Genomic DNA, 26,017 nt, shown 5'->3' with positions numbered 1-26,017 from the left:
AGATGTCCTGGAGCAAAGATGATTGGCCTCCACAACCATCTTTGCTCTTTACTGGGTATGACCCCCAGTCAATTTCTTTAACTCTTTTATGGCTCCCCAATGCCACCCATGGCCAAATACTGAATGGGATGACCACTCTGCAGAACACCTCTGCTCAATTCAGCACAACCCTGACCCTCTGGTCTCTTGCCATTTTAATTCACATTTTGCTCTCTTACTCACATCTCTGTCTTATATCTGCTGCAGTGTTCTAGTGAAGCTCAACACAAGCTGAAGGGGTACCACTTAATTTTGCATTTCAACAACTTCAGACTATGAACTCTATCCTCCATTTTGTGACTTGACCTTCTGTCTGTTTTTGCTTTTGTTTTCAGCACAGCTAACCTATATTCTGCTATCTACATCTATTCTAGTTCTCTTCTGTACAATCATTACCACTTCCCTTATATTTGTCTCTAATCTCACCCTATAAGCTTATCCTACTTTCCCTCCAGTTCCACTTACTCCTCCCCACTTTGTTGTACAGTATAAACCATTTCAGCTCTCAATTCAAAACAAACTTGGTTTCTCCTTCCTCAGATGCTTTCAGACCTGGTTAGTTTCCATGGACTTTGTTTTTATTTAAGCATAAGGACTGGTAGATCGTTGCATCTCAACAGCACCATTGATGAATCTAATTTGAGTCTCCAAATTCCACTGCACTAAAGATTGACAACTTGGCAGTTGACTACCTATGCCTCCACCTTGGAATATCCTTGCCAAATCTTTGCCCACTTCTCTTCCTTTTAAGAGGCTCCTGACATAGCTACCTCTTTGACGGAGGGTTTTGTCCCCTGTCCTAACACACTTTTTATCTGATAAAGCTCCTGTGAAAAACACCATGGGACATTTTAAATGCAAGCCTGTCAAATTAACAGATAGCAATAAGTTAGCGTCAGAAACAGAGAGGTTGCAATAAAGCATTTGCAAGTAGACTGGATCATTGAAAAAATCTGGTGATAGGAGAGGATGCTTAATACTGAAAAGAAATTCTTATTTTGCAAAGTGGAGATGCAGCTCAGTCCAAAATAGATGGCATAGAAAATGGCTCAAAAGGATGCAAGAGTTATCACATTGGCACTGTCAATGTCTGAACAATTCGGTAAAAAGACCAATAAATGCAGAAATAATAAAATGATGATATCAGTGGTATGCTGAACACTGCAATATTAGGGTCAGAGATAGGTGCTTAGCAGGATCCGTGTTTGAGGTTTAGTGATTTTTTTTGAAGAGTGGGAGTACTGATAATTTTCTATAAAGTATCGAAAACAGTTTTAAAAATATTATTCCAGGACATTACTTTAAAAAGACAATTTAGAATCAAATGCATCAGGTGGAATCTTTAGACAAAGAGTAACATTCTACAGATAACAGATCCACACTTTCAGACAGCTAAAATGTTGTTGGGTAATAGGCCAAGAGAGTTAAAGCACAAGAGGAGCAATCTATAGTTGACGGTATTCTTTTAATATTTTACTTCTCTACTGCACTTCCTTCCTCGAACCTCACAAAAAAATTACAGCACCCAGTAAAGTAAAATATCTGAATATCAAAGTTCTCGGTAAACCTCTGGGGAATTTGAAGTGCAGCTGTTCAAGTGGAACAAATAGAAGATCATACAAACTCATTAACAATAAACTCAAAGCAGTCTTGGTAACATAATTTAATTTTAGCAAGGCACCAACAATCACAGTGTGAAACTGGTCACTTCAACAGATTCAATGTTGACCAAGTGGCAAAGACTGAGAGAATACTCAGTATCAGTACAAAGTGGTTTTGCCTTGCACCTACATTAGGGAAATTGTTCTTTTAAAACATGTGTTCACAATAGGTGGGTGTTGCTCGCTATCTCTAATTGCCCTTGAGAAGGTGGCCTACCTCTTGAATCACTGAAGTGCATGTGGTTTAGGTACACCCGCAGTGCTGTTAGGAAATTTCAGGACTTTGATGCAGCGAAAGTGAAGAAATGGTAGCACAGTTCCAAGTCAAATGGTATAAATTGGACACCAATTCAAGAAGGATAAGAGAAGGAAATCAGTCTCATTCTGATCTGCCTTTAAGTCTGTCCAGGTTGTCACACCCAGTTTACACTCCACAAGTTGAGCATTGGTGCTCATTTTTGCAGCAAATAATCTACGTCATGATCTATGGTGACAATATTGCAAGGAACAGTCATTCAGTCTTAGCTCCCATTAGGAACTGTTCCTAATCATATACAAACGGTTTTAAACCGGAAGAGGCATCACAAATACTGAAAAAGAGGAAATGCAGTATTGTTACCAGAGCCTTCTCGATAACCCACCTGTATGAAACCTAATAAAGAAGTTGAGCAATGTAGAGAACAAGGCTGTCTGGGAAGCATGGTTTCTCAAAAAAATAAACAGTTTCTTTTGGCTCAGAATTTGGGCATGTTTCTTAGAAACTGAAAGAGGGCATTAAAAAAATTTCACTCCATTCAGGTGATGAAAATAATTACACCAGTTATCACAATTCTTGAAATAGAACTTCTGTAATTTTTTTTCCCCTCACACTTGCGTAGACATCTTTTTCCATGTAAAGCTACAAAAGGACAAGAGAAGTCACCTTAAGAATCCATTCATGAGATCCTATCCTTGCAAATAGTGTTTATTTTTCCATCATAATGTATTGCCCAGTTTAATGCGGTGCTCAATAAAGATCAATCCTGTTTTGCTTTCGCATCTAGGTGCGGGACCTTTAACATCACATCTGCTGTTGTACTGTCCAGGCACTTACAAACATCAAGCTATGGTTATTCCAATTCTATCTTCTCAAACTGAAAACAGAAATTGCACAAACTCCCATATTGCCTTAAACAGAACTTCAATCTATGAAACATAACCACTTCTAGTTCGGAACTGTTGCCTGCCTCCATGTCCTAGGTCACCCCCATTGAAACCCTGATCCATGCCACTTTTGCTATTGAAAGTGGCATGTCCCTCTGCCAAAATCTGCTCCCTCTGCTGAAATACCTGTTATAAAAATCTCTACATCAAAGCTGCTCTCTAAATTCTAATTAGTGTTGTTGAGGTTGGTTCAGCCAGCATATGAAAAAGATTAAATCATGTGGGAGTTTTGAATTCCTAGAAGTAATATGGTAACTCAATTGGCAGAGTTAAGGCTTCAGAATGATGCATTTAATATGCACAAAAACAAAGCACTGTGTGCTGTTTCCTTTACAGATTGTAATATAAAGGGCAATTTAAAGCACAAGCCATCACTTCCAAGGACAGTAGTGGCATTGCATGTGGGTGTTACAACATGCACCACTACGAAATACAGGAAATCAAGATATGATTCCAACCCTACAACCTTGAATTCCCTAAATCCATGGCACTGCAGAGGGCAGTGAGCAAAAGGGGCAGGTGTGTTACCACTGGTGCAGGGAGAACAAATGGGTACCCTGAAAGGCCACTATCAAGTAAATCCTGCAAGTGGTTCATGAGCAGTTTTGATAAGGGCCTAGGTGCAGCTCAGCTGCCTAGCCAGAGTTCCATGGCCTTAATAGATATGTAAGGGGAGAAAAAGAAAACGGGCAATTCCACGCCCTCAAAAGAAAAGTTAAGTACCTTAACTTCAAAACAAACTTTCCCCTTGTTGACCCCATATGTTGCTCGTGCTCCTGACCACAGATATGCAAATCCTTCAATAGTCAAGGGGTAGCCACTCAAGCGGTCTCTAGCCACTTTAAAGTGCAGATCACAGTTATCTAGGATGGAAAACATGGAAAAATGTAAGACAGGGAAACAAGAACATATCAAGTCAAACCAGTTCAGATTACCCTGAAAATAGTTTATTACAAAGACACTGCTTGATACTTACAGGTATCAATGGCCACACAGGATTCATCAAAGTCTTCCTCATCATCTTCTGCAGGTGGCTGGGGTGATTTTGCTCTACAAAAAAGTAAAATACTGCTGTTTAACTCCTTCAATGGTCAACAGTCAACAAGCAGAATGGTTAATGTACGTTCATACCAAATCTCAAATGATTTTCATTGTGTATTAATCTAGATTTTTAAGTCAATAACTCAGTAAGCACCATTCACATTTGGTGCACAGCATCAAAATTAACCAGACATTAAGTATAGTATACCTCACTTACATTCCTGAAAATCACACTTAAGTGAAACATAAGAAATCAATATTAAAGCCTGATTTAGGTTACTTCAGAATTCCAGAAAAACAATGTACAAACTGAAATATTGTATCATATATGTGCCACATTGTGCAGTCCTAGCTAACATAGATTGCAAAATAAAATTGATCACTACTAATAAAAGAAATACAGTACATAATTATTAAAAAAATACTCACCATGAAGAATTGCTAGATTAGCCAGGATTTCCAGTAACTCCACTAGTGGCAGAGGTTAGTTGGTGCAGGAATCAGTAGCAGTGACCAGCATCTGCCACCAGCTGGAGCCTGGAATTTCAGTGAGGGTTCAGCAAAGTACAAAGCCAGGAGACAAACGCTAGAGACAAAGCTAAGAACAGACGTGAGGCAAGAGAAGCAAGGGGAGAACAGACCAGCATCAAGGGCAGAAAGTGAAGCCAGGGGCAGACTGGGTCAGTAGTGGAGACAAGGAGGCAAGGCCTGGAGGAGAGTTGGGACCAGGGCACAAAGCTAGGGAGGTGAGACCCTATAAGGAGGTAGGGTTAAGTGGCTGGAAGCAACAGGACAGGAAACAAACCTGGCAGCCACACAAAAGGAAGCAGTGTTTCAGTCTTAAAGTAAAACCAGCAACTTTAATGTTATACTGACTATGGATATCAAAATAAAAAAAATTCAAGTGAGTCAATGTTTAGCAGAGACTTTCTATACATTTTATGTAAAGTACAGTACAACCAGTCTTTCTAGCAGTCTTTTCCATGTTAAAACCGTTGATTGAGTGTTGCCTGCTGCCTCCCCAAAAAACGTCTGTATTGTTCATTAAATTAACTTGAAATAAAGTGTGACATGAGAAGAATGTGTAGAGGCAGAGAGCTAACCACTGAACTGCCATGCTGCCTCCTTCCTGATGAAGGGCTTTTGACCGAAACGCCAATTTTCCTGCTCCTCGGATGCTGCCTGACTTCCTGTGCTTTTCCAGCACCACTCTGATCTAAATGCCGACTCCTTCAGCCAAGTAACCTCTTTATACACAGTGAACAGTGTGATATTTTCCCAGATGATCACCTGTTACTTTGTGGTATTTGGCCCCTCTACCAATACAAGGAACTGAGTAAGAGATGTTTCATGCAGTTTGTCGCCAACACTCCTCCTGTCCAGAGCCTCTCTCATGATAAAGTGGTGGAGGACGAACCAGCACTGGATATCTACAATGCTTTTAGATAACAAGGTGGCTTATTACAATGTAACCATAATCCCCTGGATTGCATTCTGGCGTCAGTGCATAAGTCAATTTGTCCACAAGTCGGAACACAATGTAGAGCAACTGCTCGTGAGTATACAAAATGCTCGTATGTCAGGTTTTTAAAATTATACTTCCGTGTGGGATCACATTGTTAAACACGAACTTTCGTTAAATCAGGCGTTTGTAAATTGGAGACCCTCTGTTGTAATCGTTTGTTATTTGGTATGAAAGTACATGAGGTCAGGCATAATTGTGTAGACCTCAGAAGAGTTGGTGCATCTGTGCTCTGAAAGCTAGAATAGAGCAGCTCGTCAGCAGCTGCAGATGTGTCATCAACAGAGGGTGGAGTCAACATAACATGATCATTAACACTATCAGAACCATTACAGAACAAGGTGCACATCAATAAGGAAGTACATGAGGTCAGGCATAATTGTGCAAACCTCAGAAGAGTTGGTGCATCTGTGCTCTGAAAGCTAGAATAGAGCAGCTCGTCAGCAGCTGCAGATGTGTCATCAACAGAGGGTGGAGTCAACATAACATGATCATTAACACTATCAGAACCATTACAGAACAAGGTGCACATCAATAAGGAAGTTCTACACTTTTTTCCACTGTTGATCCTTAAGTACATTCATTGCAGGAACGAGTCTAGATTTCTGTAGTGAATGAGGTTACCAGTAACCTGACTCTCATCTTACATACAGTCAGCATAATATAATCATGGTGTTATACTGTCACATCCAACTTGAGAAAGTGTGCCGACCCTACTCCCAGACAATGTCCAATCTAAGGAAAAAGTGATGAAGGGCTTATGCTGTGCTTTCCCAGCAACACACTCTCGACTAGTGTCCAATCTAAGCTACACAACTGCTGGGCAACACAGCACAAGCCCTTCATCAGGCCAATCAGCAAGCAGATGCACTGCCCTCTGATTCTAGAGGTCAATGCACACACAGACCTTGGAGATCCATGCAAAGGCAGGATAAATTAGAGGGGATACAGCTCCAGGGTTGTGATAAAAGTAAAATATTTAATCAAGTTAATCAAAATCCCAATTTTTTTGCGTGATGAACTCAGGTTAACAAAAACCATTGATCAGGTTTCTGCACTTAACAAGAAACTATTATTTCTTGAAAATAAATCAGATCTAACCACAGGCTGATAATACAAATTATCAGCTTATAAGTAACCTCAACTCTCCCCCTTCTCAACCCTCTCCATACAAACATGAAAAAAAAAGAAAAAAAAATGTTATGAGTGGAAAAACAAATTAGAACACAATTTAACAGGATTCAATGAAATGCCCTTTTATTTCTTCCAAGTCCTTCTGATTTCCAACCTTATTCTTTCCAAGTCCTTTCAGTTCTTTACTGCAGACACAGGACAGTTATCCCACAACTGTTCAGTCTCTCAGACACACATTAAAGGCAGCAGTTAATAGCCAAATGGCAAGCAAAATTTATTCATTCATAGGATTATGGGGATCGCTGACTGGACCAGCATTTACTGCTCATCTCCAATTGTCCCATAATCTCAGTGGTTTGCTTGAGCCATTTCAGAGGGCAGTTAAGCCACGTTGTTGTGGGCCTGGAGTCACATGTAAGCCAGACCAAGTTGAAACTGCAGATTTCCTTCCCTAAAAGACTTCAGTGGACCAGATGGGTTTGTCCAAAAGTGGTTATGTGGATGCCATTAGACAAGTTTGTTTAAAAATTCTAAATCTTTTATTTAATTCAAATTTCGCCATCTGCTATGGTGGAATTCAAACCCCACTTGATTTCTAGTTCACTGACATTACTACTGAGCAACTGCTCCATTAAATGTTTTAGTTGTCTGGAGGGGGGAAAAAATGCTTCCTTTTTAGAGTTTGAAGGCTTTCCCTGGTTTAAAGCGATATCTTTTTTTCCATTTTGGTCCACAATTCAAGAATAAAGATAAAAAGATGCAGTCTTTACATGCCTCCACCCTTAAAAGAGATGAAACACCATTAGGAAAAAGTATTTCATCATAAACTATGTGACACACAAACAATAAACCACAAGATTCATATCCATCCACCCCTTTAAGTTAAAAATGATGTAATCATATTATACTCAGACCAATGCAATTGTAATAACTTTATCTTTTAAAACAATGTGAATGAGTTTTAGATTGAAGGTTGAAAATGGCAGACTCCATCTGAACAGTCTCACATCTTGATTTTTAAACTTTTCAACAAACATGCAAATTATAGTCAGATTAGATTAATATTTCTTTGTTACTATTGGACATAGACTTCACACTGTATCCCAGAAGGGGCCAATAATAATCCTGAGGTCTCCTTTTCAAAAGTAGAGTATTCCCTTATAAAAGTAGCCCAGTGAATTCTTTATTCCCAAATTATCTTGTAACAAGATTGCACCTACTCAACTCACTAGCATCAATCGCCATTTTAAAGTCCAGGTAAGGTTAGTGGTGGCTAACACCAATTCATTTATTAAGTTTTCCATCAGCTTCTCAAAGATTGCTCGGTATTCTGCTAACTCTATCACTTTTGCTTACTTTCCTAATAAATTCATTATAGATACAGGTATTGTGCTGAAGTTACATACAAATATCCAGTAAAACCCACATATTCCTAAATATCTTGTGATTTATTTAATTTTTAGAATGAAGCATTCTCTCAGATTTTTCACTTTTGCTGTTCTTGGCAACATTTATCCTTACTTATGATATGTCTGAGTAATGTTAACCTTGCTTTTGCAAATTGACTTTAGGCCAAATTTATCAACAAGCCAGAAAACTGTAATTGCTTAAGGTCTTTACATACTCATTCTATGTGTTATGACATTGTCGAACCATACTACGTAACTTCTGGAATGGAGCAGAGGCATTCTTTAACCCAAATGGCATGTCTTGGTGTGACAGAAGTGGATATCTCTTTAGCCTGTGATATTAATGTCATTTGCCAGTATCCCTTCAAGAGATTAGTCTTAGAAAGAAATAACGCACTGTTAACCTTATTGATACAATCTTCTAACCACGGAATTGGATAACAACCTGTTTCCATAACTGCATTTACTTTTTCTGGTTGACATGGAATTTATTTAATCCATCCATTTTAGAAGCCAACACTATCAGTGAATTCTAGCTCTTTTGGCTATGTTCAGTCAAATGATTTTCCAACATGGTTTGAACCTCTGTTTCAATCTCCACAGCTAATTTTATTGATACTGACTCTCCATGTCTACAACATGCCTAGCTAATACAATTCTACAGATTTCCCTATATTTCCTAAGTAACCTTACTTGATCAACCTGTTGTTCGCCTACTCAGAGGAAGGACAGATTGTCTAACTGTCCTAGTATTTCCATACTGGCTAGTTATATTGTAGAAGGTTCACTTTTTGATCTGTCTACCTCTCCTCCTACCTCATTCTTATTGTCAGTCATCCTCCACTCCTCCTACCACCTGACACACTTGGTCCTCCTTATCCTCTTCCCTGTAATGACATCACTTCAATATGTTTATGTCATATAACCAATTCCTGTTCCCAAGATCAATGTATTGATCAAATAAGCCACTTTATTAAACCTCTTAATTGTCACTGAATTTCACTTTCATAATTTTATCTTGCAAAGTCAAAAATACCAATGCAGTGAACATTTTATTAACTGGTACCTACTAATGTGACCAGACACATAATCAATGCAAAAACACATACTAAATAACAGAAACTTAATGCAGGGAGTATACACATCACTGCTGTACTTTACTTATGGCATAAATCGCTTAAATTACAATGCAACTTTGCCTTAAATAAAAATTCATAACTTAGGTACCTCAGCTGCAACTGGCAGAGAGTCTGGTCACTCACACCCTCAACTGACTACTTGGAACATCACGGAGATCATGATAATACTGTAAACTTCCCGTACTTGAGGTATATAATTTTTGTCGGTTTATCAAGAATGTCAGTTAAAACAAAGTTTGTTGTACTTCATCACCTGTTTGAAAGATTCTAGTTGTAACATGTTTGCACATTCTTTCACTTCTATCTGCAAATTTACATGCTCCTATTGAGTTAAATGGATTAAATCCAGTAGATTCACTTGGAGAATCTCTCGTAGCACATAGTAGGAAACCTAATAATTTGTCCTAATCATACATGTCTTCATGGCAATATGATTCAATCATAGCTCGGAGAGTCTGAGGCACTCTCCAAAGCTCTCTATGTTTGCAGTTGGCATGCTGTTGAATTGTTGTTAATTGTTTTATACCCTAACTGCTGATGACATTAGATTAGATTAGATTCCCTACAGTGTGGAAACAGGTCATTTGGTCCAACAAGTCCACACCGATCCTCCAAAGAGTAACCCTCCCAGACCCATTCCCCTACATTTACCCCTGACTAATGCACCTGACACTATGGGCAATTTAGCATGGCTAATTCATCTGACCTGCACATCTTTGGATTGTGGGAGGAAACCGGAGCACCCGGAGGAAACCCACAGATGGTCGCCCGAGGCAGGAATCTAACCCGGGTCCCTGGCGCTGTGAGGTAGCAGTGTTAACCACTGAAGTAGCAATGCTAACCACTGAAGTAGCAATGCTAACCACTGAGCCACCATGCCGCCCATCCTGAAAGACTTTTGGTATAAAGGTAAAACCTTGATGAGATTGTATTTCAATTAGTAGACCATAAAGGGTAAAAAATTTGAGTCAACTTTTCCACTACTACCTTAGCTGTAATTGTTCTCAAAGAAATAGCCAATAGTTATTTCCATGATGAGGATAAACTGGTTCCCTGCTTTCACTTTTGATAATGGTCCTATACAATCTAATACTTCATTGAATGTTTCTTCAAAAATATTAAAGGTGCTGGTTTAACTACATGTTGAAGTTTTCCCATTACCAGTCACCTGTGACTGTTACAGAATAGCAGTGTCCTTATGAAGTCATTAGATTAGATTACTTACAGTGTGGAAACAGGCCCTTCGGCCCAACAAGTCCATACCGCCCCGCCGAAGCGCAACCCACCCAATACCCCTACATTTATCCCTTACCTAATACTACGGGCAATTTAGCATGGCCAATTCACCTGACCTGCACATCTTTGGACTGTGGGAGGAAACCGGAGCACCCAGAGGAAACCCACGCAGACACGGGGAGAACATGCAAACTCCACACAGTTAGTTGCCTCAGGCGGGAATTGAACCCGGGTCTCTGGCGCTGTGAGGCAGCAGTGCTAACCACTGTGCCACCGTGCATGTTTATCAATGCTTGGTTTTTCCATTTTCTGACACAATGTGCCATGTGAATTTCACATGCCATTCTCCTCACATCTTGTAATATTTCGGAAGTACCACTATTTGATGAACAACCATTTTTTTTTTGTCTGCAAATCTGTGATTGTGTCTCCACTTTCTCATCAGAACTCAGTTTTCAATATAACCGTACTCAGGAACTGCTTCAGCCTCAGTGTGAACTGATTGTGCGAACTTATTCAACTCTGGACCTGCTTTCTGAGCCTTAATTAATGCAGACAAGCCACACACTTACATTGCATTATCCGCATTCTTAAAGACAGTTTTGCCTACTCTAACATATGTTTGTGGTGTTGCATTACTTTGACCTGTAGTCAACAGATTTTGATTAGCCATTGCCCTCACCACGCGATGGATGGAAAAAACACCTGTTCCTATAACTACTCTGTCTCTTTAGCTTCACGCCAACTTTGCAATTATACGCAGAGCTGTAACATTCATTCCAGCCAAATCATTCCCCAGGAGCAAATCAACTCCATCCATGGGTCGTTTCCTAACTATCTCAACTACCACTGGTCCAGACAAGTCACACTCCAAATGGACTCTGTATAATGGAATAGAATATACTCTCCACTAATCCAGTTTGGTCTTGATTGAATTCTCTGAAGAAAAAAACCTCTCATATTTTTGAACAATCTTATTCACTTCTCCTGTGCTCAACTGTGGTTGCTTCCTCTGTAGTTAAAAGGTACAATTTGATCTATGGTATTTTCCTCAGAAGGTACTGAGTTTTTAATGTGCTCCAGGAGAATGAATCATGCAAGAGCTGTTTCAATTCCTAATGCTAGTAACCATCTGTCAAAATTATTTTGCTTAATGTTTTCAAATTCAAAGTAGGTTTATCGAGTCTGTTTCCTTAAATTTCAAAAGCCTACATTGCTTCAAGCACTCACTCATATGCACCCAGAATAGCCTATTTAAAATTGAAACATCTCCTGACAGTGATTTGTTAATTTTCTGGTTTTAGCTTTCCCAGCTTTTCAATTTCTTTTCCTTGTGCATAAGCTGCTTTAACTGTAACTCAATATTGACTGTTGTCTTATTCCAATGTTTCACTACCCAGAGTACCAAGTTCCTGTTATATTTCAACTCAACCCCAAGTGTTGCACTGGCCGTTTGATTATTTCTGCCTCCTTAGGTCTGGCAGGCAATTCCCTCCTAATCTACATACCAATTCAAATAACCTGGCTTTTGGGATCTGTTTAAAGTTTGTCAGGAAGAATTTAGCAGTTTCCAGTGTCTTTTTAAAAAAATTATACAAAACCTGGTGCTTTCTTTGATCCTTTATCTCCTAACTCCACACTCAAATCATCATCTATAGTCCAAAATAATCCTGGCAAATAACCCAAATCTGGTGATGACCCACTCAGGAAGATACATTAATACTACAGCCCTGCTAGTCATGGGGTGGTCACAAAAGTAAATTAAAAGACGTAATCAAATTACTCAGTCATCAATTTTACTGCCTGATAAACTCAGATTAACTGAAAACACTGACCAAATCTGCACTTAACAAGAAACTATTATATATTACAATTTCAATTCTGAAATTGATTCAGTTTGAACCACAGGTAAACAAAACTTGGATTATCGACTTCTAACTCTCTAACTTAAATGCCACCCTTTCTTAAACCCCTACATATATGCAAACAGACAAATACAAACAAAACAAAACAAAACATCATGGGTGAAGAAAAAATATCAGGGAAACACAATTCAATAGTACCACTCCACAGAATTCAATGAAGTATTGTTTGGCAGCTCCAGTTCTTCCAGTCTCTGGTCTTCTTTCTGAATTCTTTCAGTTCTTTACTTCAGACACAGGACAGTTGACCCAATAATTGCTCAATTTCTCAGGAGCTGACTAAAATCAGCAGTTCACAGGCAAATATTAAGAAAGAATAGATAAGGAAAGAGAGAGAGAGAGAGAGAGAGAGAGAGAGAGAGACAGATGCTGGTTTTTGAGAGTCTGATGGCTTTCCTTGGTTTAGAGCAGTGTCAGATTTCCCATGCTAATCTCCAAATGGTTTATCAATGCTACTGGTCATAATTTTCACACCATTTGGAATGACTGATCACTGCCATCCAGGTTTCCATAATGTAAACGGTGTGCTTAAGTTACTGATACAGAAAATGTTCTTTGACCACATGAAAGTAGCTATGACCTCAACAATAAAGTGAAAGACCACACGCAGCCTAGATAAAAGCTCCTCGAAAGAAGTGAAAAAAATCCATTCACAACTCATGAAAAGGGTGATCAGGCAGCAGATTTGACAGAATTCCTCATTGACAGAACTTTCCAACAGGCATCAAGATGTGGCTTGGCTGGTGGTGAGAAGGACATTACTCGTCAGATCCTTCTTGCACATCTGGAAACACTGTGCCACAGCATGCAGCCTCAAGATGGCTGTGGTGGTGAAGAGAACTGTCGCAAATCTCTGTGAAATGTACCTTTGTAAAGAAGGTCTAGAGAGATGTAATTGTTTTTGTCAAGGTCGATCCACTGACGCAGTACTGTTTGCTCCACAGGCTGTTCCTCAGGACACACTCTGAGATAAACACTGACTATGCCTGGTGGACCATCAACTTGGTGAAAAACATTCTTATCTGCTCAGAAGTAGCTGATCTTCCAGTGCAAAAGAGTTGACCCTGACCAAGTCTTGCAGACTGAACATTCCAAGGTCCAGGACCACATGTTGAGGAACACACAAAAAGCTTGGGACAGCTGTCACCACTGTGGGGAAAGTGCCCCATCTAAGATCTTTCTGCCAAAACAAACAGGGTCTGCAATGCTTTGGGATACCCTCATAGCCCTAATGGGAATGTAAATAGTTTCCTTCATGTTCAGAAAAAGCCTTTTTGTTGCAACTGGCTTGAAGCACTAATGAAGAATGTTAAAATTTCACTGTATTTTTTGCAAAGTCTTTGCAGAACTGCTTTGTACTTGTTGAATTTACTTATAGATATTTATGAATAAAGCATATTTGTGAAGTTAAAAACTGGTCAGATGAAAAATTCAATCTCAGGTACTTAAATCATTCAACCATGGGACAGCGGCAGCATTGTTACTCACCGGCTATAATTCCTGTCCTCTCTGTATTCATAATATCCATGCCCCTGATCAGAGTATGGTCTCTTTCTGTTCATCTGTGTTTCCTGTTTGATGTCTCTTTGATCCACATGCTCCTGTTTTACTTCAACTGGTTGCAATTCTGCAGAAGCAATGCATTGGATTAAAACATTGAAAACCCATTTAAAAAGAAAAGCATGAAGAATATTGCAAAGGCATTTGAGACTAAATGGATCAGCTGGATTTTTCATTCCGAAAAAGGAAAACTCCCAACTTTTAAAACATGATAGGTCATACACAATATGAGTATCAAATAATTACAGAAGTAACAAGATTCTAGCTACTAGAACACAGATTCCCATTTCCATAGGGCTGTTAAGATTGGGTGGAGAAGAAAAATCGCTTGAGGATTCTGTATCTGATGTTTATAACAAGGATCAAACATATTAATTTTGATAAAGTCACAGCTTTGTGCTTAAATGGAGACCGGCCAGTCATAATGGCACAGAAGGCAAATGGCCCTGCGAATCCACATCAGCTCTTTGTGGAGCAACGGAATTAGCACAATTCCCCCACCCAATCTATCCCAGTAGGCTTGTAGGTTTACTGCCTTTAAATTCACAGAATTGTTATGGTGCAGAAGAAGGCCACTTGACCCATCGTATACAAGTTCTCCAAAAGAACAATTTTCCTGCCTTTCGAGACTTGCTTAATTGACAGGAAATGGAGAATATGAAGAAGTGGATCATTTTAAGGGTGGCAAACTGTAAACAGTGGAGTGCTACAGCAATTAGCACTTGGATCTCAACTATTCACAATCAATATTAATTACTTCGATGAAAGGACGATGTGTAATGTATTCAAACTGACTGTGTCAGACAGCCAAGTTGTGAAGTGGAATCAGAGTCAGAAATAGATAGGTTAAGTGAGTGTGTAAAAATTTAGCAGACAGAGTACAACGTGGGAACATTTGAGATTGTCACTTTGTGGGAAAAGCATAACCAGATTATTGTTTAAATGTAGAGACTACAGAATGTTGAAGTACAGATGGGGTCCCGAGATGTTCTAGTCTATGAAATTACAACAAGTTAACTTACAAATACCACAGCTAAGTTAGAAGACAAATTAATGTTGGCTTTTATTACAAGTGGAATGGATTACATAAGTAGGGAGGTATTGCTACATCTGTGTCGGTGAAACCATAACTGAAGTACCACCTGCAGTTTTGGAGGGATATACTTGAGGCTGTTCAAAGTAAGTTCTGATTCGGAGATGCCGGTGTTGGACTGGGGTGTACAAAGTTAAAAATCACACAACACCAGTTATAGTCCAACAGGTTTAATTGGAAGCACACTAGCTTCCAGAGCGACGGTCTTTCATCAGGTGATTGTGGAGGGCTCAATCGTAACACAGAATTTATAGCAAATATTTGCAGTGTGATGTAACTGAAATTATACATTGAAGAATTGTTACGATCGAGCCCTCCACAATCACCTGATGAAGGAGCGCCGCTCCGAAAACTAGTGTGCTTCCAATTAAACCTGATGGACTATAACCTGGTGTTGTGTGATTTTTAACAAAGTAAGTTCATGAAATTCTGGGTTGAATGGGTTCTCAGAAGAAAGGATTGGAAGCTTGGGTCTGGTTTGTACTCATGTGTTTAGACAAGTGAGACAATCTTATTAAGACATAAAATTTTGAAGAAGTCTGACAGGGTTTTTTTAATCCTTAAAAGCAAAGTTTAAAATAAAGAGCCTCTTATTTAAGATAGAGATGAGGGGGAGGAATTTCTTCTCCCAGAGACATTAATCTTTGGAATCCTCCAGACTGCAGAAAAGGCTAGATCATTGAAGATATTCAAGACAGAGTTAGAAAAATTGCTGATTTACAAAGGGAGTCAAGCGTTACGGGGACAGGGAGGAAAGTGAATTTCACACCACAGTCAGATCAGCTACGATTTTTGTCAATGTTTCATCGGAGACTCAAATTGCTGCGAACTGTGTTCTTTCTAGAGTCATATAGGATGGAATCAGATTCTTCAGTCCACGCCGAACACAATCGCAAACTAAACTAATCCCACCTGCCTCTCCTGGTCCATTTCCCTTCAAACCTTTCCTATTCATGTACTTATTAAAATATGTTTTAAATATTGCAATTGTGCTCAATCTACCGTTTCCTCAGGAAGTTCATTCCATACACGAATGTCCACCTGTGCAAAAATATTTGCCCCTCATGTCTTTTTTAAATCTCTCTGCTCTTATCTTTAAAATGTGCCTCCAGTCTTGAAATCCCCAATTCTAGGGAAAAGACACCTACCATTAACTCTATCTATACCCTTCTTCATTTTATAAACTTTTATAAGGTTGCCTCTCAACTTCCTAAGCTCCAGTGAGAAAGGTCCCAGCCAATCCTGCCTTTCTTTATAACTCAAACCTTCCATACCTGGCAACATCCTGGTAAACCTCTTTTGAACCCTCTCCAGCTTAATAATATCCTTCCGATAAGTGGGTGACCAGAACAGTATTTCAGAAGAGGCCTCACCAATGTCCTGTGCAACCTCAATATGACTTGCCAACTCTTATACTCAAAGGACTGAGTCTTTTTGACCGCTGTGTCTATATGTGACACAAACTAAAAAAATTATGTACCTGAACCCGTATTTCGGTTGTTTTTTTAAAAAAAAACTAGTTTTGTATTTTTTAAATCAACCTCATTAGAGTTGTTATTATACACTCCTGGAACAGTTGGGACTTGAACCTAAGTCCCCTGGCAAAGAGGTATGGGCACTACTGTTATACCATAAAAATCAGAATTCATACCCATATTTACAGACAGCCATTTATACAGAGATCAGCTACTCCTATCAGGGAACTGAACCCTGGTCTCACATGGCAATCAAGGATGCTAAGCACTATACTAACATGGAGCTTCCTCACACATTTCCTGTTAATTACAAACTATTTAATTGGTGCAACTCAATTGAGCAATGGAGACATGTGACATACATGCCAACTGAAGAACAACTTGTGTCAAAAGAAAGGCCAAAGCAGCAAATGACAACAAATTTATAAATCATTTCTATTCTGAATCAACCGGCCGGTGAAGGGGTGGCGTGCAAATCCACAGCCACAAATCAACTCTGTGGATCAGTCCACAAAGCTGATGGACAGCTCTCAGTGATCATTTGATTTCCTTTACCCAGTTTCTACTTTGAAATTAAAGATAATTGGGGTGAAATCTGAACCAAGCATGTTTTAACATTTCCAATTCCTTTCAGCTGATCAGGAAATGCTATGATCGATTCAGTTATGTTACGTTACCAATACTGATCCAGATTTGGCATTACTGTTATGAAGATGTGGGTATGTACTGTACCTTTAAGAGAGGGTGAAAGCTGGCAAAGACTGACTGGAAGCACAGTATGAGGAGCAATTTAAAAATGTAACATTTGGTTGTGAAAGAAATAGCTGGAGCTGCTTTGCCACGGTACACAACAAATTTGAATTCGGCCAAACAGTTTAAATTATGCCCCGAGATAACAAAATCCAATCACATTTGAATTTTAATGTTTTAATGACATCAAACCAACAGGACAGTCTGATGTTTTGGGGTATATAAAATTAGGTATTTGGAACAGTTGGGGAGAACAGCAGAGAATGGCAAAGAGCAGCCAAGCACCAACAGACTGCCAGCAGAATAGCTATCTGAAAGGTACCTGTCCATAAAAAATTTGTGCAGCGAAATACTAAAGACAAGACGACCCATGAAAATCTACAGAGGAGAATCGACACAGCTGGTTTTGAAATGTGATTTTTTTTTGTAAATCTTAATCAGGATTTTTAATCGGACCACTACTGTAGAGTACGAGGGAAAAGATAGATTTAAGAGAAAGGAATTGTAAATAGATGTTGTCTAATGTTCTCTTTTGAACTTAAAAGAATAAAATTGTTAATTTTTTCTTTAAACAGCGATATTTGGGATAGTTCTTTGCCACTTGAAATTTCACAGATTATGGTGCAAGGTGAGCTTTTCTGTGTATCTCATTTAAATTAGCAGAGGGTTTACTCCATGTTGAAACATTATTCATGAAGTGTGCTAAGTAGATTTAATATTCGTGTAATCAAGTAATATCTTCTGCACTGAGTTGCCATTGCCCTTCACTTGCAATTAATCAGATATCTGGTGACCGTTCAAGCTGACCATTTACGAGGATTACAATAATATGAGGGATTATGTCCACTCAGTGTGCTAATTACAAAATGTGTTTGTGCAATAATATTACCAGGCACTCTGAATAAGAGGCCATATTCCATCTTATAGGAGAGTGAAGTTTCAATTACATCTGACAGGATTTTGCACACAAGTGAAAACAACAGATTCAACTCCCATATAACATAACTAGGTATAGCAGCAATGAATGAGGAAAAGGAGACTAAGCATAGTTCAAGCAAATCACAATCACCAGAGCTGTGGTACTGGCCTAACACCAACAAGTGGCTGGGTCTTAAAAGAAGTGCCTAGTAAGATATTTAATAAATGCTTTTAATTGGTTTTAATTTACAAATGATATGTACATCATTGGGGAGACTGGCACTTGCTGTCTTTCCCTAAGTGCCCTTGAGCTAGTGGCTTGCTAGGCTATTTCAGGGTTCAATTAATAGTCAACCACATTACTGTAGGTATCTTTTTGAGAAATCATGTTTGACCCATCTATTGGGATTCTGAGGAAGTAATGTGTGCTGAGAGCATTTGACATGGTACCCAATCAAAAGTTATTGCAAAAATTAAAAAACCATTGTGTGGGAGTATCATTTAGCACGGATAGAAGATTGACTCCCCATAGGGTGGAAACATTTGGCCCAAAACGTCCACACTGACCTTCCGAAGAGTTACCCTCTGACTAATGCACCTAACACTATGGGCAATTTAGCATGGTCAATTCACTTGACCTGCATATCTTTGGAGTGTGGGAGGGAACCGAAGCACCCGGAGAAAACTCCACACAGACAGTCGCCAGAGCCTGGAATCAAACCGGGTCCCTGGCACTGTGAGGCAACAGGGCTAACCACTGAGCCACTGTGCCGTCCCGTGGCTGGCTAACAGGTAGCAGAGATAAGTAGAAATAGGTGTTTTTCCAACTGGCATGATATAAAAGGGCAGCATGCCACAAGGATCAGAGCTGGGACCTCAACAGTTTACAACTTATACAAAAGACCTGAAGTTATTGAATTTTTGGTTACTAAATTTCCATTGACACAAGGATTAAGAGGATATAAAGGTGATGCAAAAAAATGCAGATAGATTAAATAAGTGGGAAGCCAGGTAGCAAGCAGGAGCATAAAAGGTGGAAAAACATGACATTGCCCAATTCAGTAGGAAGAATTAAAAAGTATGTTATCTAAATGGTGAGAGATTGCAGAGTTCAGGGATGCAGAGACCTGAGTATACTCATGTATAAATTGGAAAAGATTAATATGCAGGTATAGCAAGTCATTAGGAAGGCTAATAGAATGATATCAATTTTTGCGAGGGCAATGGAATGCAAAAGTGGAGAGGTTATGCTTCAATTATAAAGAGCACTGGTGAGACCACAACTGAAGTACTGTACACAGTATTGGTCATTTTATTCAAGGAAGGATGTAAATGCATTGGGAGCCAATTCAGAGAAGGTTTATAAGACTTATGCCTGGAATAAGAGGGTTGTCTATGAGGAAATGTTGGATGAGCTAGGCTTGTACCTGCTAGAGTTTCGAAGAGTAGCAGCTGACTTGATTGTAACATTGTGAGGGTCTTGACAGCGTAGATATGGACTGGATGCTTCCTCTGATGGGAGAATCTAGAATGAGGATCTCCCACTTAAAACAGATGAGGCAATTTTTTTTTATCTGAAGGTTGTGGATTTTTGGATCACTGTTTCCATCACCTTTTCAGAAACAGAGTCCTTGAATATTTTTCAGGCAGAGGTATACATATTCTTCCTTAGTAAGGGATTAAAAGGTTAGTGGGGAAGGCCACAATGTAAACATCAACTAAAATCTTATTACATGACAGATTTCACGTGGCTACTGAAGCGATTGTAACAAGGTCAGGTTCTGGTCACTGTAAGAGGAAATCTGACCAGTGTCAAGAACTATGCACATGTAATAAAGGGTGACTTGGCAACAGGATATCAGCCTCTGTAGAATTATTTCAGCTATCATGAGTCAGAAATTTTCAGGGTAAGAGTAAACACAAATAAATTGCGATGAAATGACTAATACTCTTCTTAGAAGTCTTACTGGAAATATAAAGAAAGTCATTGAGTCACAGAGATGTACACCATGGAAACAGACCCTTAAGTCCAACTCGTCCACGCCAACCAGATATCTGAACCCGATCTCGTCCCACTTGCCAGCACCCAGCCCATATCCCTCCAAACCTTTCCTATTCATATACCCATCTAGATGTCTTTTAAATGTTGCAATTGTATCAGCTTCCACCACTTCCTCTGGCAGCTCATTCCATAGACACACAACCCTCTGTGTGAAAAAGTTGCCCCTTAGGTCTCTTTTATATCTTTCCCCTCTCACCCTAAACATATGCTCTCTAGTTCTGGACTCTCTCACCCCAGGGAAGAGACTTTGACTATTTATCCTATCCACACCCCTCATGATCTTATAAACATCCATAAGGTCAACCCTCAGCTCCAGGGAAAACAACTCCAGCCTATTCAACCTCTCCCTATAGCTCAAATTCTCCAACCCTGGCAACATCCTTGTAAATCTTTCCTGAACTCTTTCAAGTTTCACAACATTCTTCCAATAGGAAGGAGACCAGAATTGCATGCAATATTCCAAAAGTGGCCTAACCAATGCCTGTACAGCCGCAACATGACCTCCCAAATCCTGTACTCAATACTCTGACCAATAAAGGAAAGCATACCAAATGCTTTCTTCACTATCCTATCAACCTGTGATTCTACTTTCAAGGAGCTATGAACCTGCACTCCAAGGTCTCTTCGTTCAGCAACACTCCCTAGGACCTTACCATTAAGTGTATAAGTCCTGCTAAGATTTGCTTTCACAAAATGCAGCACCTCGCATTTATCTAAACGCCATCTGCCACTCCTCAGCCCATTGGCCCATTCAATCAAGATCCCATTGTAATCAAAGGTAACTTTCTTCGCTGTCCACTACACCTCCAATTTTGGTGTTTTCTGCAAACTTACTAACTATACCTCTTTAGCACACATTCAAATCATTTATATAAATGACAAAAAATAGTGGACCCAGCACCGATCCTTGTAGCAATTCACTGGTTAACAGCCTCCAATCTGAAAAACAACCTGCCCACCACGCTCTATCTTCTATCTTTGAGCCAGTTTGTATCCAAATGGTTAGTTCTCCCTGTATCCCATGAGATCTAACCTTGCTAACCCGTCTCCCATTGGGAACCTTGTTAAAACACTTTTCTGAAGTCCATATAGATCACGACCACCGCTCTGCCCTCATCAATCAAAAAATTCAATCAAGTTTGCGAGACATGATTTCCCATGCACATAGCTATGTTGACTATCCCTAATCAGTCCCTGCCTTTCCAAACACAAGTATATCCTGTCCCTCAGGATTCCCTCCAACAACGTTCCCACCACCGACATCAGGCCCACTGGTCTATAGTTCCCTGGCTAGTCCTTACCACCCTTCTCAAATAATGGCACCACGTTAGCTAACCTCCTGTCTTCCTGCATCTCACCTGTGACTATCCATGGTACAAACATCTCAGCAACGGCCCAGCAATTACTCCCCTAGCTTCCCACAGAGATCTCAGGTACACCTGATCAGGTCCTGGAGATTTGAAAGTCTTACATAACTACAGGGAAAACCTAGGGCCCCTAGAAGGGAAACAACATTATAGCTGGACCATGTTATCTGACTTTTTTCCTACTTCTAATTTGTAAAATGAAGGTTTAAGTAACCTCTTTTGTGAGCCACAAAACTGCTGTACAAAAGGCGAATTTGTGATGTGTTGAACTGCATATAATGGACCACATAAAATATAACTAGGAGAAAGTGAGGACTGCAGATGCTGGAGATCAGAGTTGAGAGTGTGCTACTTGGAAAGCACAGCAGGTCAGGCAGCACCTGAAGAGCAGGAGGAGAATTGATGTTTCTGGCATAAGCCCTTCATCAGGAATGAAGCTTGTGGGCCAGTGGGGGGTTGGTGGGGTGGGAGGAGGTAGCTGCGAAATCGATACATGGATGAGGGGGAGGGCGAAGGTGATAGGTCAGAGGGGTGAAGTGATGGACAGGTCTAGAGGGCAGTGCCAAGTTGGAGGCTTGGGACTGGGATAATGTAGGTGATGGGGAAATAAGGAAGCTGTTGAAATCCACATTTACCCAATGTGGTTGCAGGGTCCCAAGGCAGAATATGAGGCGTTCCTCCTCCAGGCATCGGGTGGTAATGGTTTGATGTTGGAGGAACCTCAGGACCTGCACGTGCTTGACAGAGTGGGAGGGGGAGTTGAAGTGTTCAGCCACGGGGCAGTGGGGTTGGTTGGTGTGGGTGTCTCAGAGATGTTCTCTGAAACGATCCGCAAGAAGGCGTCCTGTCCCCTCGATATACAGGAAACCACACCGGGAGCAATGGATGCAGTAGATGATATTGGTAGAAGTACAGGTAAATTGCTGACAGACGTGGAAGGACCCCTGGGCCTTGGATGGAGGTGAGGGGAGTAGTGTGGGTGCAGGTTTTGCACTTGCTGCAGTGGCAGGGAAAGGTGCCAGGAGTGGGATGTGGGCTGATGGGGGGGTAGACCTGATAAGGGAGTCACGGAGGGAATGGTGTCTCCGGAACGCTGATAGGGTTAGGGAGGGAAATATATCTTTGGTGGTGGGGTCCATTTGGAGGTGGCAGAAGAGGTGGAGGATGATGCGATGTATGCAGAGGTTGGTGGGGTGGAAGGTGAGGAGCCGGGGGGTTCGGTCCTTGTTGCGTTGGGAGGGGTGGGGTTCAAGGACAGTGGTGCATTAAGTGGAACAGATGCGCTGGAGGGCATTCCTGAAGAAGGGCATGTGCCCGAAACGTCGAATCTTCTGTTCCCTAGATGCTGCCTGACCTGCTGTGCTGTTCCAGCAATAAAGTTTCAGCTTTGATCTCCAGCGTCTGCAGACCTCACTTTCTCCTCGCTGGAGGGCATCGTCAACCACGTGGGAAGGAAAGTTGCGATCATGGAAGGAGGCGGCCATCTGGGACTTTGAGGTGGAATTGGTCATCCTGGGAACAGATGTGGCGGAGGAATTGGGAATAAGCGATGGCATTTTTACAGAAGGTAGGGTGGGAATCGGTGGGCTTGTAGTAGATGTCTGTGGTTAGTTAATCGTCAGAGACGGTGATGGAGAGGTCCAGGAAGGGGAGGGAGGTGTCCGAGATGGTCCAGGTGAATTGGAGGTCGGGGGCGGAAGATGTTGGTAAAGTTGATGAACTGTTCAACCTCCTCATTTGAGCTTGAGGCGGCACTGATACAGTCATCAATGTAGTGGACAAACAGGTGGGGAGTGGTGCCGATGTAACTGCGGAAGATGGACTGGTCCATGTATCCAACAAACAGGCAGGAATAGCTGGGTCCCATGCCGGTGCCCATGGCTACCCCTTTGGTTTGGAGGAAGTGGGAGGATTGGAAGGAGAAGCTGTTGAGGGTGAGGACCAGTTCAGCCAGGCAGATGAGGGTGTTGGCGAAATGGTACTGATTGGGACGCCATGAGAGAAAGAAACGGAGGGTTTGGAGACCTTTGTCGTGGCAGATTGATGTATACAGGGATTGGATGCCCATAGCGAAGATGAGATGTTGGGGACCTGGGAAACTAAAATCTTGGATGGAGGTGAAGGGCATGGGTGGTATCACGAACATAGGTGGAGAGTTCCTGGACTAAGGGCAACAGGATGGTGTTGAGGTAGGAAGAGATCAGTTCACATAAAATATAACCCACAGAAGTGAACAAGGTAATTGGAAGCAGTGAAAATGTAAAAGAATGAATGAGTGTACCATGATGGGCAGTTATAAATTGATTTCGGTGATAAGCTTCTTTTAATGTATAGGCCATGCGGAAGCCCCACTTACAATGGCAGAAATAGGCACTGCAATAAAGGTTAATAGGAAAATTTGAAGTATAAAGTTTCAAAAATGCACCATTTTCTGTAATGGACAATAGGGAGCTATTTATAGTTCTCCTAAAAATTTGCTAGCATTCCAGTCATAAACAAGTACAGAAAAGAGAGTGCATTTTAGCCATTTAGTTCTAACTTCCATTTTTGGTAAACAAGACAAAATTATTAATATGATTTATCAATATCAATAATCATGTATTTTCTTCGTACACTTACTAGGCACAGCAACATACAGCAAACTTCGTTTTAATTGGCGCCTTTTCAACCGAAACGCTTGATAAATTGGCAAAAATTATATACCTAAAACACCATGATCTACCGCAATGTCAGAGTATTAATGCTGTAAATAAAATATAACAGTAGCCTGTACGTATACCCCTATGTTAGATTTCTATTATTTACTGTGTATTTTTACATTAACTTAAAGGGGCGTGCTGGTGTTATTACAGATTTTTTTGATAAATGTTGATGTCTTGAAGATTCACTTCGTCTGGGCTTACTGCAGTTATGTGTACCTCTTGATATCTGGAATATTTGATCAACCAGCTCACCCGTAGTCCCATAGGTGCCGGTTAATAAAAGGGTTGCTGCATTGGTGTCAGCATAGAGGAAGACTAAATATTTGTCAAAGGGTCTAACAGCTGGTTACTAAAACTTACTACAATTCACAGCACTGCCCTTCATTAGCAAACCCAGCTGACTTGCTTACAATCTGTAAGTCTACCAACCTGAGTTACCCAACGGTGCTATTGCTTGCTCGATGAGTGGCTTCTCAAACGTTCTCTCAGCAATTCCTTGCTCATGCCTTCCAAAGTCACCACCTTGGTTTTCACACTGAATGAAGGAGTTCTGCTCTCTGCCATAACAGGCTTCCCGAATATCAGACACATTACCTGAAACAGCATGAAAACAAAACAAATTGAAATGATGCAGAAAACCATCATTTATGCAATGTCACATTTCATACTGACTCTTCTGATAATCTTCAGAACAACTGGGGTTGGTGGAATATCAATACTGGTCTCCTAATACATTTACCTTAAAGTCACTGGGCTGAATTTTTACAGATTTGGAAACATTTCACAGACCTTTAAAGATGGTGACCTAGATGTGGACATCCTGCTCCCTTTCTTCCAGATCTAATTTTGACCAGTGGGGGAAGCGGATGGCGTCATTCACATGAGGTAAACCCAAACTCAGCAGGCTCCCTTGGAACTTCATGTGGTGTTCCAAAAGACCACATTGTGACTGTTCTAAGAGCATTAACCCTCAGTAAGAGTGTTACAAATTAATAGCGTACACATAAATGTTCTGGAAGGGTAGATAAGGTTTCATATATATAAAAAAACTAATGTTTTTCAACCCTACACTCTTTATTTAAAAAAAAAATGGATTTAGTAACCAGAAGTTGGAAAAACTAGCATTTGCTGGACTGCTTTAATTGACAAACTATCTGATTCTGCAGTTTTAATACTGTCCTTTGTTGACATTTTGCAAGGGGTGCTATTAGAGTCATTGAGAAATACAGAACGGAAACAGACCCCTCGGTCCAACTCGTCCATGCCGACCAGATATCCCAACCCAATCTCGTCCCACCTGCCAGCACCCGGCCCATATCCCTCCAAACCCTTCCTATTCATATACCCATCCAGATGCCTTTTAAATGTTGCAATTGTACCAGCCTGCACCACTTCCTCTGGCAGCTCATTCCATACACGTACCACCCTCTGCGTGAAAAAGTTGCCCCGCAGGTCTCTTTTATATCTTTCCCCTCTCACCCTAAACCTATGCCCTCTAGTTCTGGATTCCCCGACCCTAGGGAAGAGACTTTGTCTATTTATCCTATCCACGCCCCTCATAATTCTATAAACCTCTATAAGCTCAATCCTCAGCCTCCAACGCTCCAGGGAAAACAGCCCCAGCCTGTTCAACCTCTCCCTATAGCTCAAATCCTCCAACCCTGGCAACATCCTTGTAAATCTTTTCTGAACCCTTTCAAGTTTCACAACATCTTTCCGATAGGAAGCCCAGAATTGCACACAATATTCCAACAGTGGCCTAACCAATGTTCTGTACAATCGCA

At 40.6% G+C, this 26,017-nt stretch overlaps 1 protein-coding gene across 2 annotated transcripts in view; it reads right to left on the bottom strand.

Annotated features, from left to right (window-relative positions):
- The window catches only part of LOC122542868 (heterogeneous nuclear ribonucleoprotein U-like protein 1), an 83,185-nt gene that overhangs the window by 36,787 nt on the left and 20,381 nt on the right, over nucleotides 1-26,017 (bottom strand). For both annotated transcript variants that reach the window (XM_043680971.2, XM_087983999.1), the window contains exons 2-5: nucleotides 24,663-24,827; nucleotides 13,795-13,933; nucleotides 3,880-3,953; nucleotides 3,627-3,766 (exon numbers count right to left, since the gene is read on the bottom strand). In XM_043680971.2, coding sequence (XP_043536906.1) covers nucleotides 3,627-3,766; nucleotides 3,880-3,953; nucleotides 13,795-13,933; nucleotides 24,663-24,827 — 518 coding nt within the window. The remainder of the gene's footprint in view (nucleotides 1-3,626; nucleotides 3,767-3,879; nucleotides 3,954-13,794; nucleotides 13,934-24,662; nucleotides 24,828-26,017) is intronic.

The sequence above is a fragment of the Chiloscyllium plagiosum genome, unplaced genomic scaffold, assembly GCF_037043375.1.
Source record: "Chiloscyllium plagiosum isolate Xiang-an unplaced genomic scaffold, Cpla_swu_hap1 HiC_scaffold_47, whole genome shotgun sequence".
NCBI classification, from domain to species: Eukaryota; Metazoa; Chordata; class Chondrichthyes; order Orectolobiformes; family Hemiscylliidae; genus Chiloscyllium; species Chiloscyllium plagiosum.
The sequence above is the reverse complement of the archived record's forward strand: the minus strand, read 5'-3'. Positions and strand labels throughout refer to the sequence as shown.